Source organism: Osmerus eperlanus, chromosome 5 (genome assembly GCF_963692335.1).
Source record: "Osmerus eperlanus chromosome 5, fOsmEpe2.1, whole genome shotgun sequence".
Lineage (NCBI taxonomy): Eukaryota > Metazoa > Chordata > Actinopteri > Osmeriformes > Osmeridae > Osmerus > Osmerus eperlanus.
In genome coordinates, this window is record NC_085022.1 from 22,200,979 (window position 1) to 22,221,311 (window position 20,333).

Genomic DNA, 20,333 nt, shown 5'->3' on the forward strand with positions numbered 1-20,333 from the left:
CATCAGGACCAGGGCTGATTCCAGGCCTCTGCTTACCATCAGCCCTGGCTTTCAGAATTCTAGTTATATCTCAGTTCTGATAGGCTGATTGGGCAGGCATAAAAGGTTGTCTGTGAAATGTCACTTATACATTCTGGGAGATAATGTAGGAATGTTCTGGTATGTCTCAAGATGGTTGGGGAAGCGAGGACAGGGTCCTTTTGCGCAACAACAGCTGGAGGTATTTGGCAGCAGTGTGTGTGCGTGTGCACATGAAAGCTCACCAGGTTCAGACCTGCAACAGCATCATGAGCTGCAGTATGAGAGTAGCTGGAAACCCTTGGCCAGATCATCAAGGGTTATACGGTCAACAGACCCTGTAGTGGTGTCGGAGGGGTCGTGTGATCTGAGCAGGGCTCATTCCTCAGGCTGAAAGCTCAGGTTTGGTACAGTAACTACAGAAGCTCCAACTCTAGGCTCATGAACAAGCCTCTATTGATACAGTTGTGTGGGGGCGAATGGACAGAAAGACCAGACCAGCGGGAACAAGGAGTCCGACTGTGACCAAAGGACTCCGAGTCAGACGGAGAGAAGGCAGCAGTAACATGGCTCCTTCTGCTGAGCTTTTGACTGGACAAAGAAACAGCCAGATGAATGTGATGCTCCAAGCCATCTGTACTATCACGTTCTAATAAAGTGTATGTGGGTGCTGGAGATACTTTTCTTCTTAAAAGTTGGGGGTAGATATTCAAGTTCGGACACTGAATGGTGTAACTACAGTGAGATAAAGGTACATTTGGGTTTTTTACGGTCATAATAGTGCATTATATTTTTCCAGGGAGTGAACTTGTGTTAAGGTTCTAACAATGTTTTGTGCGAGATGCCATGGCCTTACTGGCACATTATGAGAGGAGAGGGGAGGATAATGTGGAACACTGATGCTAAATTCCGTGTCCAGCTCTCCAAGAGATGATTCCATTGACGCCTCTACAGATGAACTGGTTGAAAAGGTGACAGAGTGTAGCAGCCCCACCCGAAGGAGTGTCAGGTCATTACAAGCACAAGTGTCACTGAGGGAGTCATGCTGTATAATCCAAACAACCCTCCGGACATCAGCCCATTCCACTAAGATTCAGTTAGTTTCCAAGAATAATGTGAATGCCCCCCCCCCCCCCCCTTTCCACAGGAAACACAGGGATTGTATGTGATAAGAGCACAACTTTGCAATCAAAGCAAACCTTGATAGTCTTCAGAGAAGAGGAACACAAAGGCATTTAGACTTTTGAGATTTCCCCCCAACCAACCCAGTGTCCCTTTCCTCTCCTCCGCCAGGACAAACCCTAACCCTCAGGGCGGAACCTTCCGGCCTCCTCCCCTGCAGCTGCAGCCAAGTCTTTTAATGCGCCGCAAGGTGCATCTGGTTGTATTTCTGTAGATCTTTAGAGAGAGAGAGTGTGTGTGGGGTCTTTTCATAGCTCCCACAGTCGGAAACTGTGATCTCCGCCAGACAAGAGGACCAGAGCCCAAAAGAGCAGGAAGGGAGAAAGAGAGAGATAGAGATGCTTTATTCCGTTGATTAACCGGCTCTGTTGAAGTCTGCATAAGATTAACTGAGATGGTAATTCACCCAACATTGACCCTTCGATAGCAGGCTTGCATAACTCACGCATATAATTAGATTTTTAAAATGAGTTTAAGTGTTTTCTTCGAGGAACATTTGACAGGTACTTTTATAATTCTCTCAAATAAAATCTATTTTCTCCATCATAAAGGGGGTTAAAAGTCCCTTTTCCACAGGAGACTAATGGCTGGAAAAGCAACCAAGTATTCACCAGATCCCCCAATCACAGAAGCTTTCCGGTAGGCGCATGCTGCCAGGTTGTACTAGAACACTGCGAGAGCCAATAAGGGGACAGTAAACAGTCAACTGTCCAATTACCCCACGGCTTCGCTATGTACTCATGGGAAACGTGGTCCACGGGTGTCCTCGGAGGAGCTTGGCGTCCTGGAGGTTGGAAAGGTGGGGAAGAGGGATAGTTTTGTTTGTCTGTCAACAAAACTTAAAGGACAAGACTGTCGCACACACACGCACCAGATCGGAGAAGCATAAACACGCTAACTGATTCGAATGTTTTCCTGATTCGAAACAGATTTTTGGGGGCGATATGCAGATGAGAACATTTTGTAGAACCGGTTTCAACTTCGGTCTTGGTGTTGAAGCTGGAGTAGCAAGACTGAATGCCATTGTACTGTGATACACCTTGAATATTCAGATGATGAATGCCTTTGTACTAAACTCAAATATATCTGCAGCTTGTATATTTTTCCTTTCAGCACTGTGTGGTTTTGTGTGTGTGTGTGTTTTTGCCTAGTTGTGTGTGTTTTATCGTGTATGCGCGGTTGTCTTGACAACAATTCACTCATCTTCTTCCTTCTATTGCTATCAGTGGCCCGGCCCTTTTCAGCGTGTGTGGGAAAGAATGCAGCACACCCAATCATGGTGTGTCGCCAACTGTGATTTGATTTATGAATGGCTTTGTGAGAAAGGGAAGTAGGTGTGTCGTGGCATGTTTAACATGAATCACATCAATCATGCTCCTTTTATCTTCAAAAGGTGAGCTTTGCTCTCAGTGATGACCTAACTGTGCAGATTTCTAAAAGAAGGGATGTAGCTAGATAAGTGTGTGCCACAAGATAAGATAAGATATACCTTTATTCGTCCCACAATGGGGAAATTCGGGCATTACAGCAGCAAAGTGGACAGAAAAGTATATATAGAAATAAATAAAATTTGTACAAGAATTAATAACTAGAGAGGGTACAATTTCTGGGGAAATTGTAGGGTGTGCTTGCTTGCGTCGGTTGCACAGGGGTCCGTTTTTGAATGACATTTTTACAACTGATATTTCTGTATATTTTATATAAAAATGCATACTTATTATTTATAAAGATTACATAGATTTAAAAGCATTTTTTTTTTTGCTGCTCATTTACAACTGAAAATACGAGTGAAGTGTAGAATGAAATAGATGTCTTCTCATTTCCCCTGCAAGAGGCAGCCTCATCGTTGAAACAAAACGAATAAATTTGTCAGACCGGTGTAAAAATTGACCTAATCTCTATGATTTAAACGTCATTTTAAGTGTTTCCCTTCTCGTGATATTTTCAGGCATTTAGCCTACTCATTGCATTCATTCATTAATAAAGAACCCCCTTTGAAGATTATTCTACGACGTTACCCGGCAGTAGAAGATGGAATCGCGATTCAAACAGTACCATCTGCTAACTGAAAATATGCCCCCCAAAACGTAAATAAGCTTGACATTTATTTAGTGGAAAACCGCTCATTCATAAAAAGCTCACTGGTAGCGATCATTGTCAGTAACAACGCAAAATGCGATATAGCCCTGTGTGGAGAAGCTGCCCCGGTAAATTCTACTACGGTACAGTACTAGACTACTGCTGTGTTCGTCTTGGTAGCGATTGCGTTGGTTGAATTGGATTTAACGTTCCGTTGTACGGTTTAGGCTGAAATTAATTATTTTCATGAACAGATTGACAACGTTTAGGCTGTGGCAATGAAGTTCAGGTTAGTAGTTAGATAGACTTTTGATTTAAGTAAGGGGAGTGCCAACATGTTCTGTCGCCGTTTGACTTCCTAAACAGCTGTGTAGATGTTTTTGTAGTGTCTCGCATAGGCTACAGCGTTGCAGTGAGCTACATTAGTACACTGGTTTGAAACCACAGGTAATGGTAATTTCACCAACAAATCGTTTACTAATGTCAGAATAAATCCTACAACGAAAATGTATATGTGAGGAATGTTTATTTTAAAGATTGAAAACAGATAACGCTACATCATAGACCACTGTAGTATGTGTTGCCCGGGCAACACAGGCTAATGTCATGATGCTAATACTTCAGTGAAATAGTAGACTACTGTTTCCGAAAGTAGATGTACTTCCTTAATAATATCATCTTATATTGTACATTACACATCACAATTGTGTGTCATATCACAAAGTAAAATGAGTAAATAGTTATCACCCTGGCCTCTTCGCTTGTGGCGTTTCTGCAGCTGCCTTGCAGTAAAGCTATAGTTAGCCTAGCTATCCCCCAAGTTAACAGATGCGAAACGAATGTTCTGCCAAAGGTAGTCACGCGTGTTTTCGTGACGTTAGTGACGTAGTGACGTTAGTAACGTCAGTGACTGTGGCTAGCAAATTAGCCACCGTTAGCTTCACTTTTCGCCACAAAAACGTAACTTGAGCCTAAACCATGCAACGGAACGTAAATCCCAATAGAAGCAACTCAATCGCTACCAAGACGAAACTTTTGACACCTAGGTTGTCTATGTAGGCCAAATATTGACTGAGTTTTAGGGGGGCAAAAAGAATAATAACTAGAAAAGGCTGTTCCTGCGAAACAGCAGTGAGAATGCTGAAAACCTGAATGGAGATAGCTGACCATGCTAAAAAAGCTGAAAATAGTGAAAATTTAGTAGAAAGTTATAAGCTGAAGCTTCAAAGCAACCGAAAGGTATTTTTGAAAGGGGCTGGAGCAGCATTCCAACAATGATTTGAAAGGATTTACCATTACTTTTAAAGGGAGAATAATTTGCACAAAAACCTTTATATTTTAAAAAGTATAAAAGTGAGAAATGAGAAAATACCCGCAAGCTGAAATGAATTTCAAAAATGTGTGAGTCACACAAAAGAGGCAGTGTGGAAGCTGAACTGCATCATCATAACAAAGCTAAGAGCTAAAATAGCCTACAATGTGGGAGAAGCTGAAAGCTGAACTGCTAAACAGAAGAAAAAGTAGGCTAGCTAGTCGTAACAAGAATATTATCGTTTTAACAGATTAAATTATAGTTGGGATAGTATTAGCAGTAGCAGATGTAGCCTATGCGTTTACTCGGCTTTCTTAGTTGGATTCAATGTGTTGATGGAATGAAACATACAGCAGTAGGGCCGATACAGGAAGACACGGCGACACTTTGTTGCAGAAGGATGATGGTGCAAGTTTTGTCCGTGGAGCATACAACGATTAATAAAAAAGAATCATGTAGACGCGTTTATTGAGTAATCGCATAACTAATTACACATGTAAACGGAGTAATCGTATTATTGGCATAAACCGACAATTGCTAGTAATCCTGTTTCTCATGGTCAAGTAAACGTACCAATCACCTGTGTGAGAGACTGAGTGGTGCGTGTCTGTTACAGTGATGGTGCAGCTATGATTGCTAACGCGCTGAGGGCAGAGAATAAGAGAAATGTAGCTAGAATCCACACCTCAAACAAGATAACCTAGACGCAAAACTGTACATCCAATCCAAAATATAAGGATATTTTCCGAGACCCAAGACTCTGCCGAAACCAGAGATATTCTTTATATGTCTGTGCAGTCAGAAATACGACTCTACCTGCAGTTTCAAAAACGTGTTCCTTTTGCTTTCCTGGTGCTTGTTTGTTTGGTTGCCACGGTGATGGCGCAGCTGTGATAGCTAACGAGCTAGGCAGAGAGAAAAACGAACATTTACCTAGCATCCACACCTCAAACAAGTTGACCTAGACGCAAAACTATACGTCCAATCCAAAATATAAGGATATTTTCCGAGACCCAAGACTCTGCCGAAACCAGTGATGTCCTTTATATGTCTGTGCGGTCAGAAATACGACTCTATCGGCAGTTTCAAAATCTTGTTCCTTCTTGCTTTCTCTGACTGATTTTACTCACCTCTCCATTGAAGTTAGTGAGAGAATTTGAAAGGCTGCTCTCGCTTCAAGGCTCATAGCTGAAAATCTGTAAATGTGAGCTCTTTAGTAGTTACATTGGCTGAAAGAGGACACTTTTTCCTACATTTTAAGGTATAACTTGTTTCTGTAAGTTAAACTATATGAACGTTAGAGGAATTTGTTTGACAAATTAGTTGAATATCAGAAAAAGAGCAGCCAGCAGAGTGTGCCACTCTGCTGGCTGCTCATTCATAAAAATCAAGAAGGAGCAAACATTTTAATGTATTTCAAACTGTCATAATTCAAAATTGGCTGAATATTTGAAAAAGCTGAATCATTTGGGAATAGCTGAATGTCTTGTGAACATTTTAAAGGTTGAATGGTGTCTCTAGCTGAAAGTATGCTGAAGTAGTTACGTTTGAAAGAGGAGGAAGCTTTTTAATGATTTGAAAGGATTTACCATTACTTTTAATGGGAGAATAATTTGCACAAAAACCTTAATGTCTTAAAAAGTATACAAGTGAGAAATACCAAAAGTCATAGCCATCATCTCCTGAAGGAGCTGAACGTTTTGATACAAAAGTTGTAGGAATCGGTTAAAGTATGCAGAACGAGTTAAAGGCCAAAAAACGGCGGAAGAACTAAGAAGTTGAAAAACAATAGTGAGAATGCTGAACAGCATTCTCACAATAATATATATGTGAGAGAACAAAGGTTGTGCTCTCGCCGAAGGCTTGAGCACACCCAATAATAAAAAGATAACACTAGTTTCATATGGAGAGAAATATATAAATATTGCACAGTAAGTTATTGCACTTTAAGTATGTCCATGAATTATTTTGAGTGTTTAAGATCAATCTGGTAGTTTTTTTTGTTATACAGTATGATAAAAATGAAAGATGCACACACACACACACCACAACATTCCACAGAAACAGTGCACATGTAAGCCAACATGAAGCCCTGAGCAGAGAGCTGAATGAATGGGGCATTCCTGGTGTGAGTGAAGCCTGACAGCCTTGCATACCTGCCATTCCTCTGATGTTTCACCTGACAGGAACAGGGCCCTGCTCTCCTAAAGCACCTCTCTTTAGATATCATCTTACCGCCTGACTAAGTGGTTGACAAAGAGATATTATTGAAAAAAAGAAGGAAGCAGTCCGTTTGACTCCTGAAACTGGATTCACATTCAGGTGAATTTTGTAAATGTTCTTGAGGGGTCATATGTTATTCATAGATGTTGAACACAGGAGACAAAAACATGGAGATTTTGTAGTTCCATAGCAAGCCTAAGATGTAATTTATTTTGTACTAAAACCTTGAGATGTCAAGTTCTTCATCTGGTGAAGATCTACTGTGCCAGAGCATTTGTGATCCAGTCGGACCAGCTGAAGTCACCTGCAGAGGATAAGCTGACTAGTCCTGGTGGCCCATGATGATGGGACTGTATGTCTGACTAGTCCTGGTGGCCCATGATGATGGGACTGTATGTCTGACTAGTCCTGGTGGCCCATGATGATGGGACTGTATGTCTGACTAGTCCTGGTGGCCCATGATGATGAGACTGGATTGCATTGTTCTCCTGATGGTTGAGCAGCACATCTCTTTATCCTCTCCTCCACTCTGCCAGTTGTTCTTTTTCCCACGCTAGTGAAGGCTGGGGTGGCCACACACACACACACACACAAACATACACACACACACACACATAGGGCTTATCTGAACAATGCCTCAAATAGCTCCCAAGACTCATCACAAGGGCATGTCACTGGAGAGCCACAGGGCATGTGTGTGTGTGTGTCTGTTCCATGCATGTGTGTGTGTGTCTGTTCCATGCATGTGTGTGTGTGTGTGTTTGTGCGTGTCTGTTCCATGCATGTGTGTGTCTGTGTGTCTGTGCGTGTCTGTTCCATGCATGTGTGTGTCTGTGTGTCTGTGCGTGTCTGTTCCATGCATGTGTGTGTCTGTGTGTCTGTGCGTGTCTGTTCCATGCATGTGTGTGTCTGTGTGTTTGTGCGTGTCTGTTCCATGCATGTGTGTGTTTGTGTGACAGGCCACTGCCGTAAACGTGTCTCACTGCACAGCTGCTACCTGCTGACTCTCTCACAGGCTGCTGGACATGTCATCAGCCGATCACTGCCAGGCCATCCACGCTGTGGCCCATTGTTTAGGAAGCCTATTAATAGAGCACTGAGGCCTCCTCTAATCACACACAGTTATTTGCATATGACCAGAATGCGTGTCTCCTCTCTCTGATTGTAGAGCTGCAAGCCTCAACTCGACTAACAATTAATGGGCTTTCTTGTCTCAATTCTGTGTGTGTGTGTGGGGGGGGGGGGGGGGGGGGGACCGAAAATGCTCAATTTGACCTGTCAGAGCTGCTTCTGCGACATGCCAGATGTCTATTCCACTTGCAAACACAAATCCTATCATCCCCTTCTCTTTGTCTCCTCTTTTGTCTCTATTTTCCCTCCCAGCCATGTGTTTTGTCTACCAGGAGACACTGAGGGCGTCCAAGGTTGTTAAAACAGTGCCTACCAGAGCCCAGCTTCCTCCTGGGTGGGAATCCTCCTGTCACACAAGGCTTACAGACAAACCGAACTCCACCGGATGTCATCCAGACAGGGCCAAGTCAGGTGATTAGACAGCTCTGCTGTGGCTCCAACAACTGGTGCTGTGGTCTGTGTGGATGAAGACGAGAGAGAGATCAACTAGCACACGTTCTCTACTGGGGAGAATGTGTGAGTCTTGTCTGTGTGACAGAGAGGGATAATGAGCATGACAGCATTTAGATCTGGGTTGAGATCTAATGTTTGGGATGACTAAGGCTGAGGACTAAGCCCTTGCACACATCTGCTCAGCGGAATAGCTTAATCCCTCAGTTTAACATATAAAGTACAGTCAGATCACCCACACACATATACACACGGCTTTCTATTTGTAAGCAGTCACCTCCCAAAAGATTAACCCACACTGCTGAGTCATTGCCCAGACATGTCGATGTGTCTCCACCACAATTTTCCCTTCACACACATAGCCACACAAAACAAACACAAATATACAGCGATAGACACTCACAGACACAATTATAAACACACACACCCTTCCAGTCCACAGTGATACAGGCCATTAGAACAGTGTAAGGGACAGAGGCAGTTGGGGATGGAGTACAGGGGGAAGGAACACACCTTTTTATTCAGCAGGGCTGGCTCCACTAAGGCAGGTGTATGTGAGTCATGTAGCCAACATTCAATATTTAGCCACTGACTTAGTGACTGGAAGTCTTGTTGCACATAATTTACAAGCTAACACAAGCAACGGCCACACTTTTACAATGTGTTGCTCTATTCTGAAATAGGGTCATAAACACTATAATTAAAACATTTAGACACAGATTAAGATGCTAGTTAATGTTTGTGTTTCTCACATTTCTCACACATCTTAAACTACCATTCAAAAGGTATTATTATGAAAGTAGTGAAGTACACCGTTAGGTAATATATGGAAATAAGGTGTTCTTGAGAGGGCGTGTGTGTGTGTGTGTGTGTCAGGGGGAGGGGTGGGGTCAGAGGAGACTGGGAGGGAGGTATCCTGCCTGAGTTGTCTCCTTGAGGACACTGATAGAGTAACAGACTCACTGGTGACAAGATCCTGGAAGTGGGTGTGGGGGAACATGTCCACCAAGGACTGGGAGAGAGAGACAGAGTGTGTGTGTGTGTGTGTGTACATCTCTATGAGTGTGTGTGTGTTGTAGTGGGAAGAGGACTTAGAAGGTTACGTCTCCTGCGTGTGTCTGACCCTGGTTCTAACTGGCGTCAGGGTGGGCTTCAGCTTAAAGAGCTGCTGACATCTTGCTCCTCCCCCCCTCTTCCTCCTCTCAGAGCTCTCCGGCCAGCTTCAAGCTGTGTTCCAGTACAAGAGCTGGACTGGAAACCTGTTTCAAGACCTCAGTGGTTGTTCCCCATTCAGAAGGTTTAGGATTGTACTTTGTTACGTAGCAGTAGAGCTACTGAGCAAGGTCGCTAAGTGTTAGAGGGGGTGATGTTTTCTTGTAAACATCAGACGTGTCCTTTTCTGGTCATGAATACTCTTCAGCCACGTCCTGTACCTCGAGCATAGAAGGACAAACTGCATTTTAATCATCATGAAGCAAATCCATATGAAACCTTTTTGTTTCTAATGAACTGATGACACATGTCTATGGTTCAACTCAACACATTATCAAGGATTAAGTGTGTATTTTAGGGGACACCGTAGGATATCTTGACTTGGGGTAAAAACGTTCTCTTGACGGCCCTGTTCAAAGCTGGATCTTGAATACACAACACTGTCTTGTGACGCTGACACAGGCAGAGGAGACGGCCTCCACTGGACAGGAGAATAGGACTTAGTTTGGGGGGTTACAGTCGTGTGACAGCAACAAGACAGTCTGGCCTCAAATCTCATGAATCCAAAACTGGAATGGTAATTTAATAAATACACGGTGAATTATCATTAAAAGTAAGTGTTATAGACTTTTTTGTATCACATTGTAACAGAATTTCAACAGCATTTATTTCGTGTTGGTCTATTAGACTGACGCATAATAATAGCTGTAAGACTGTCCTAAGGAGTATGTTAATGTGTATGTTTTGCGGGCAAGTATTTGGATACATAAACTAAGGAGGAGGTGGATTGATAATTAACAGTTTGACGGTGTAATTAGTTCCACGCGGACTTCCTTTGCAATCCCCAGCGCCAGCTTCCGCCCACACTCTTACCATGAATTGCTCAGGCAACTGTTGATGCATTCCTAAACTAACTGACGTCAAGTGGGAAGGGCCCAGGCGGTCTGTCATATAGCCTATAAATAACCTCTCCACTTCTGTTCATTCATAACGCAGTTCTGGATTATCACGGCCTTGCCGAGAAGCTCCTTCTCCGGGGTCTTCGGAAGAGAGAACACGGAAAGCAGAACATATATCACATCTGCCGGAGACTAATCTCGATTAACAACCAGAGTCACCTCGACACTACTAAAACCATGAAAATGTCTGCAGAGGAGATTTCTCAAATTCTTAAAGAGGGAGAACTGGAGAAGAGGAGCGATAACCTGCTCCAGTTCTGGAAGAGAAAAACGTGCGTCTTGACTACGGACAGCCTGAACATATACGCCGACACGCAGAAGCGCTCCAAAAGCAAGGAGCTCAAATTGCAGGCCATTAAGAAAGTGGACTGCGTGGAGCGCACCGGAAAATTCGTCTACTTTACCATCGTAACCACGGACAATAAGGAAATTGATTTCCGGTGTTCCGGAGAGGATAACTGTTGGAATGCGGTTATAACTATGGCTCTAATAGATTTCCAGAACAAAAAAGCCATCCAGGACTTCAAAACGAGACAGGATAACGAGAGCGCGTCGCCTGGGCAGCACGAAAGGCGCATGGCCAGGGCGCCCTGAATGACTTTAAGGCAGTTCAACTTCGAATCTGGTAAGTGTGCATTTCACGAAGTTAGAAATTCCACAGTTTTTTGTTTTGCAAAGTTTTTTTTATAGCATAATGATGACAGTAACCCTATAAAATATTTGATTAGGCCTATTGTTAATTATTTACTTTAGCCTTTAATAGCCAACATTAGGTCTACCGCAATTCCAACACCAAAATAGCCAAAATTCTCATGAAATGCTAAACTAATTGTGATGGATTAAATATTAATCTTTAGCCTATCTGTTTTTTTCTTAACAGTGTCGGCATGGACCATGAACACTGGGACCAAAGGAAGACATGATCCGGTCCAAGGATGAAGGATGTTCTGTAACAGGCCGCGCAGGAACCTCCGACACGTGACCGCAGAAGGCTTTTAAAAAGACTGAGATTTTCAAAAGCAACACACTCAAGACCGAATCTTTGAACATTCAAGTATTTCAAGTGTGCTTTCCTGGGAGACTTGCTCCTGAATTACCTTCAAAATGTGTTAATTTATTGGTTCCAAAACTGTGTGTCTTGGACATGTATGTTGTTTAAATTATTTGCTATTTTTGTGTGTATTTATTTTAATAAATATTCAGAAATTTTTGACAGTATACAACAATTTCTGTGTTTTTATTGTTGATCACGCTTATAACACATAGTCTAATAAAAGATAAAGTTGGTGAAAAATAATTCAATTTAGAATATTTTTCTATAAATCTAGACAAATGACACCATAGCAGGGTCCTTCCTCTCCTCACTATGAAACATGGAGATGCCAGAGTTATGAAGCGCAGCAGGCCAACCAGGAAAGTCCCTTTCCTTCTCTGTGTTGGCTTCTGGGTGCTACCTATGGCCCCATGCCGGCGTGCCGTAGTGTTTCTTTTATGACTGATAAGGAGAGAGATTTCAACCTACCTGCCCTGGAGTCATGAACCCACGGTGCTTTTGAACATCCCTGTACCGCAGGGTGTGGTGGGGGCTGTGGTGAGCTCAAGGCCAGTGGCACTTTGCCACTGGCCTTGAGGGGTGTTTCCTGTTAAACAGTCAGATAAATCAAACAAACTAGTGGTATCAATTAATATAAAATCATACACATTCCATAATCAAGCCAAGAAATAAATGTTATGGATTTCTATGAATTTCATTTTCATTTAAAAATCATGCCACAAACACCAAAATACTTTTGTTTTATAATATAGGCATGTATGATACATTACATTTACATTACATTTAGTCATTTAGCAGACGCTCTTATCCAGAGCGACTTACAGTAAGTACAGGGACATTCCCCCGAGGCAAGTAGGGTGAAGTGCCTTGCCCAAGGACACAACATCATTTGGCATGGCCGGGAATCGAACTGGCAACCTTTAGATTACTAGCCCGATTACCTAACCGCTCAGCCACCTGACTCCTGATACAAGTCTTCTGTAAGTCAGGTGTAGCATGAGGCATCTGTTTCTGGTCCTTTCCGTGATCCTGTCACACTCCGGAACCGTCCCAGTAAATGCTTTGTGTGTATGTGTTCCTTTATGGTGAGGACACAAGGCAAACGCAAACATTAGTGTGTGTGTCTTGCCTGTTCTCCCACACTCTGTTATCAGGACATGAAAGGCTTATCCCATGACAACTGTGCAAATATACTTGTAGATAATCAAGAAGGCAGTGCTATATAACAGATTGACTGTACAGTCCATCTATACACAACCTTCTGGTTCATTATACAAGCCCTACAGTACACCGCATAGCACAAAGGTACTGCTACCGATGTCAAACTGGTGTTTGTTTACTGTTAAAGTGGACTGAAGTGATAATGATGAATGATACATTTTACCGGATGTGATGGGACTAAAGATTGTAGGATGTCATGAATGTTTGATGTAGAACAGTGTTGGGAGAACTGCTGTTTCAGCTCTCTGTAGTTTTTTTTTACCTCAATGCTCTTCTCCAGAACACGCTTGTAGCACTCCAAAGGTAAACCCACCCTTTAATATTCTCATGTCATTTACATTTACATTTAGTCTTTTAGCAGACGCTCTTATCCAGAGAGACTTACAGTAAGTACAGGGACATTCCCCCCGAGGCAAGTAGGGTGAAGTGCCTTGCCGGTAATTGAACTGGCAACCTTCTGATTACTAGCCCGATTCCCTCACCGCTCAGCCACCTGACTCCCATGTCAGGGATATACACCCTTCCATTCACCCGACAGGAAACCCTGCCCATCCAGGAAGCCGGGGTATCAACAGTAACAGCTTATGTTATTACTGAGTGGATTGTGGCTCCACTGTGCCCGGCCCGTGTTGCATGGACACATGGCAGGGCCAGAGGGTCAGAGGTCACGGTAAGCTGAGCTCATGGCCGGCAGCAAACGGAGCCAGAGGTGGAGTTTCTCCCAACAGCTTTGAAGTCGGATCACGCTGCAGAACAGATCAAAGGATACAGTGATCTGAGGACCCATGGCCGAATGGAGGGTCTTCTTGTCTATAAATACCGGCCTCACAGACGGCTTCTAATCTGACACACACCTCTGGCACAAGTGACAACTAACATGCAGCATGGGGGGCTCTCTCTACTGCTCCCCAACCCCTCTCTCTCTCTCTCTCTCTCTCTCTCTCTCTCTCTCTCTCTCTCTCTCTCTCTCTCTCTCTCTCTCTCTCTCTCTCTCTCTCTCTCTCTCTCTCTCTCTCTCGCTCTCTCTCTCTCTCTCTCTCTCTCCTCTCTTTCTCCCTCTCTCTGTCTCTGTCTCTCTGTCTCTCTCTCGTAAACAGAATTTTTCACTACCACACTTTTGTTAATTGTATGTTCTCCTGGGGAACCATTGAGTGAGAATGAAGAAGACCATACAGACCACCAGACAGACTGTCTCTACTGTGTGTATAAACATCCTCTGACGCATCGCTAGCATGCACACACACACACACACACACACACAATACTACTAAAATACTGATACCAGAAAAATCTACTTAAGTACTAAAATCTACTTCCCATCTCTGACCCTCAATGACGCCTGCATGCCGTCAGTAGATCAACACAAGATGGATGGCAGTGTGGGATAGTGGGTTTATTGTGAGGGCCCGCAGCAATACTGAGACAGGCACAGGAAATGCAAGTACCATGTCAGATATTAGCTGGAAGACTCCATTTTGCCCAGACACACAGAGAGCTACAGTACTAACAACACTAGACTATTTATCACAATAAAAAAGACTGTTCCCTGCAATCCAGAATGTTGCTAACTATGTCCATTGTCTAGAGAAGTTTGTATGTTGGTAAGATTAGACAGGGCTGTGTGTTTGAACCCTATCCATCTACTGATATTGGACCGTACAAACAAAGATGTCAGAGACATTGCAGTTGAGTGTCGTCAGGGGTTTGTGTGTTGAAGGTTGGGCGGCCTCCCATGTGCTTAGTCACCTCCTCATACTTGCTCATCTACCACAGTCACCCTCTCACTGCCTCACCCTCTCACTGCCTCACCCTCTCACTGCCTCACTGTCTGACCTGCTGTCTCACCCTCTCACTGCCTCACTGTCTGACCCTCTCACTGCCTCACCCTCTCACTGCCTCACCCTCTCACTGCCTCACCCTCTCACTGCCTCACTGTCTGACCTGCTGTCTCACCCTCTCACTGCCTCACTGTCTGACCTGCTGTCTCACCCTCTCACTGCCTCACTGTCTGACCTGCTGTCTCACCCTCTCACTGCCTCACCCTCTCACTGCCTCACCCTCTCACTGCCTCACCCTCTCACTGCCTCACTGTCTGACCTGCTGTCTCACCCTCTCACTGCCTCACTGTCTGACCTGCTGTCTCACCCTCTCACTGCCTCACTGTCTGACCTGCTGTCTCACCCTCTCACTGCCTCCCTGTCTGACCTGCTGTCTCACCCTCTCACTTTCTAACTTTCTGTCTCACTTTCCATCCTCACTTCTCACTTCCTCACACTAACAACACCACACCAACTGTCTCAACAAAACACACACATACCTTATGTGTCAGTAACACACCTTATTGATGACAAAATACTAAAATATGACGCCCATTTCTAATATTTTCCTTTTTTCCTTAACACACAATCCCAGACAATTCTATGGACAGAAACTGCTGGCTAGTTGACTCTTGTGATGGTTTTCTAAGATGGGAATCTCACAGGTGACATTCCTGTGTCACACACATGCATGTGCCATGAGTCACGGAGCCCTAAGAGTGTTACAACAAGACGGTCTGCTTCCCATCATTCTGCCCCGCTGACGTTCCTCAACACACATGCCGACATACACACACGCACACAGGGTTCTCATCGAGCCAGTGTCTCGACAACTCTGTGGGTTTTCATGTAAATACGACATCCTTAGGCCAAACAGCATAGGACGGGAGATTGAGAAAGCCAAATGAGATGAATAACAAGCTTTCTGAGCTTGCGTCACACGCAGTTAACACATGTCGGATGACCATAAGAGGCAGTAAACTGTCCAGTTATTTTAACACTGTGATTTTGAGGTTGAATCACCTATCATTAATTGTGCTTATGTTTTGGACTGTGTTTGATAAACAGAATGCTTTTTTGCATATGAATGTCCCTTACTTGAACAGTATGACATGGAAGGAAGGCTCTTTAGGCAGAGCCTTCCGGTAAGTGTGTGTGCGTGTGTGTGTGTGTGTGTGTGTGGGGTGTGTGAAGTAGGGCTCAGGTGAGTACATAGCTAAGTGCATACCTGTGGGCTTCTGGCATGAGGCACAGGCTGAGACAGGACTGTGGTCTCACATAACATCTACTGCTCTGCATTAGAGAGGAAGGGAGAGAGAAAGAGAGGAGAGAAAGAGAGAGATGGAAGGTGGAGGGCGAGAAATAAATAAAGGGATAGACAGTGGAGTGAAAAGAGAGAGGGGAGAAAGAGAGTGAGGGATGTAGTCGGTCTCCCTCCAGTTTCACCGTTCTCCATTTCCCACCACACATACAAATAAAGGCCAACACATTCCCCTATCTAAGGACAGTTCCACAGTCTCTCATTGTTCCACGGACGACCCCAATTTTCCAACTCGCCTGTTTCCCCGACAACAGTGTTTGTTTCTGGACAGATGTCCGTGTCTGACAGATGAGTCATGATGAGGGAGAAGCCATTCAAGCCGACTTGACAACCTCCCTCTGGGCCCATTATCAGCACTGCAGATCCCCAATCAGTTTTCACCACGCTAATCTAACTATGAACCCTACTCTGTGATGCCGTCCAGCTCACTGTCCAATGACGAAGTAAGTAGGTTGTGACCTCACGTTAACCAGATAATCACCATGTTCAACAGTACATTTAACTTTCTTCAGAAAAGAAGATTAGGGAGGTGAACGTCTCAAGCCTCGGAGGTCAGAGGTCAGAGGTCAGGAGGTCAGGAGTTCAGGGGGTGTCTTTTCCTGTTTACGGTGTGTGATGTTGTTTAGTCCCAGAAGATTACCACTCCGAGGCCACAGCCTCTCAGCCTCCTAGTCCAATAGCCTCTCAGCTTTGCACATCACAATGAGGCCACAGCCTCCAGCCTCCAACCCCCCCAGCCTCTCAGCCTCTCAGCCTTAAGGTCAGGGCCTGTGGCTTTCTGGTTGGCTGCTAGATTCCCTCACAGGCTGTAAATAAATAAGGCCCATTGGAGAGAGTTGAATAACAAGCTGGGCAAACTTGCTCTGGTGAAAGGTGATATTTCCTGGGTCTTATGCAGAAGTACTGTGGGTACATTTCGGGGAATCTTATGAATGTGGCACCTCCTCTCATGCCCAAGACCAAGGGTGTAGCAGACACACACACACACACACACACACACAGACACACACACACACACACACACACACACACACACACACACACACACACACACACACACACACACACACACACACACACACACACACACACACACAGACACACACACACACACACACACACACACACACACACACACACAGACACACACACACACACACACACACAGACACACACACACACACACACACACACACACACACACACACACACACACACACAGACACACACACACACACACACACACACACACACACACAGACACACACACACACACACACACACACACACACAGACACACACACACACACACACACACACACAGACACACACACACACACACACACACACACAGACACACACACACACACACACACACACACACAGACACACACACACACACACACACACACACACACACACAGACACACACACACACACACACACACACAGACACACACACACACACACACACACACACACACACACAGACACACACACACACACACACACACAGACACACACACACACACACACACACACACAGACACACAGACACACACACACACACACACACACACACACACACACACACACACACACAGACACACACACACACACACACACACACAGACACACACACACACACACACACACACACACACACACAGACACACACACACACACACACACACACACAGACACACACACACACACACACACACACACAGACACACACACACAGACACACACACACACACACACACACACACACACAGACACACACACACACACACACAGACACACACACACACACACACACACACACACACACACACACACACACACACAGACACACTGTCGGAAAGGCTGCAGAGATAACTGGAGCTCATGTTGTGGAGGCCCAGCTGTCCAGAGAGCCTTCAGACAGAGAGAGAAGACGCTGGGAGGAATGTCTAGCAGAGAGCAGAGAGGGTCTATACATGTCCTCTGGCTTGGTAGAGTAGAGGGGGTGTCTAGATACAGAGAGAGAGAGAGAGAGAGAGAGAGAGAGAGAGAGAGAGAGAGAGAGAGAGAGAGAGGGAGAGAGAGAGAGAGAGAGAGAGAGAGAGAGAGAGAGAGAGAGAGAGAGAGAGAGAGAGAGAGAGAGAGAGAGAGATGAGAGAGAGAGAGAGAGAGAGAGAGAGAGAGAGGGAATAAGAGACAGAGAAAGAAAAAATTGTTATATGAAATGTTATGTACTCCACAAAACTATTTACATGGAATGGTTAGTCCTGGATATTTACATTTAGTCATTTAGCAGACGCTCTTATCCAGAGCGACTTACAGTAAGTACAGGGACATTCCCCCCGAAGCAAGTGGGGTGAAGCGCCTTGCCCAAGGACACAACGTCATTTGTCACGGCCGGGAATCGAACTGGCAACCTTCAGATTACTAGCCCGACTCCCTCACCACTCAGCCATCTGACTCCCTGATATGATATGATATGATTATTAATAATTTGTATTAAAATTATATAGTAATATGAATTCAGACTGAAGGAGAGTCTGTGGAGATGGAAAACCTGTAGCTTTAGACATGAAAAAGTGCTATTTTCTAGTGGTGTTATTCAGACTAGAAACAAGCTAAACATTCAACCTGCCAAGAGAACAAAGGAGCTAGGATTATGGATGACTGTAATAACTAGCAATGCTGACCGCAGGAACAATGACCTTATAAGGGCAGGAGGAAATCCTTCAACACTTCTATTGCTTGCTGAGACCTTTATGAGGGGTGTGTGTACATGTGTGATATAGAAAGAAAAAGAGAAAGAGAGATTTCAAGGAATTCCCTGACACACTAAAGAACACAGAGTGGGTCTTGTAACTCTTTCACTGTGCCAGCTAGTCCACCAAGAATTCTTCATGGTGCTTTCTGTGTTTCAGCCATTATGACGATTCACTGTCATGAGCTCACAAAGATGCCATTGACGGTGTAGTGGTCAGGTCAGTGAGAAGATTCAAGCTACATGGTCACTTAAGAGGAAGGTTCCAATGTTAAGCCAGAGTTGGAACAGTAATCTAACTAGCTGCACTGAGGGGGGGGGGGGGGGGGGGGGGTTCTGACTGTGACAGACCTCCTCAGCAGCAAGGAGCGGGAAGTCCCTCAGACGAGGGACTTCCCAGGGTTCACTCTGACAATGCATTCCCCAGACCTGCATTGAGAGTTTGCCCTTCGTTAGATAACCACTGCAACAATGTCCACATACCTCAGCCATTCCCTCAGTCTCTCTGAGGTGGGGCGGATAGGAGGTGGGGCAGATAGGAGGTGGGGCAGATAGGAGGTGGGGCAGATAGGAGGTGGGGCAGATAGGAGGTGGGGCGGATAGGAGGTGGGACAGATAGGAGGTGGGGCAGATAGGAGGTGGGGCAGATAGGAGGTGGGGCGGATAGGAGGTGGGACAGATAGGAGGTGGGGCAGATAGGAGGTGGGACAGATAGGAGGTGGGGCAGATAGGAGGTGGGGCGGATAGGAGGTGGGGCGGATAGGAGGTGGGACAGATAGGAGGTGGGGCAGATAGGAGGTGGGGCGGATAGGAGGTGGGGCGGATAGGAGGTGGGACAGATAGGAGGTGGGGCAGATAGGAGGTGGGTCAGATAGGAGGTGGGGCGGATAGGAGGTGGGGCAGATAGGAGGTGTGGCAGATAGGAGGTGGGGCACATAGGAGTCGGGGCAGATAGGAAGTGGGACAGATAGGAGGTGGGGCGGATAGGAGGTGGGGCAGATAGGAGGTGGGCAGATAGGAGGTGGGGCAGATAGGAGGTGGGGCAGATAGGAGGTGGGGCAGATAGGAGGTGGGGCAGATAGGAGGGCATTGTGCTGTCTGGAGATGTGACATGGAGCTGTTGTACTAGTCAGGTGGTTGGTCGCCTACTGCGGATCATGTGATGGCGTATGACTGCACGTCTTCACCCCAGGCTCACGCTGCGACACCTGCAGAGAGCTGGCCTGTGAGTGGGGGGGCGTACAGGAAGTACTTGTCTGAGGAGAGCTGGCCTGTGAGTGGGGGGGCGTACAGGAAGTACTTGTCTGAGGAGAGCTGGCCTGTGAGTGGGGGGGCGTACAGGAAGTACTTGTCTGAGGAGAGCTGGCCTGTGAGTGGGGGGGCGTACAGGAAGTACTTGTCTGATACGCAGGAAAAGGAAGAGGCCTGATCCCTGACAGGTGCTCAGATGATTATTATTTCAGCGGGTCGACTGCATGAGCGTTGAACAAACAAAGGATGCATGCACACACACACACACACGCACGTACACACACACACACACACATGCACACACACACACACAAGCACACACACACGCACGTACACACA

General features: G+C 45.3%; 1 protein-coding gene across 1 annotated transcript; it reads left to right on the plus strand.

The window, feature by feature from the left end:
- Window positions 1-10,583: 10,583 nt before the first annotated feature.
- On the plus strand, window positions 10,584-11,792 carry phlda2 (pleckstrin homology-like domain, family A, member 2). The gene is made up of 2 exons (XM_062462710.1): window positions 10,584-11,191; window positions 11,447-11,792. Exon 1 carries the CDS (start codon window positions 10,744-10,746, stop codon window positions 11,158-11,160), a length of 417 nt encoding a protein of 138 aa, XP_062318694.1. The 5' UTR covers window positions 10,584-10,743; the 3' UTR covers window positions 11,161-11,191; window positions 11,447-11,792.
- Window positions 11,793-20,333: the final 8,541 nt, after the last annotated feature.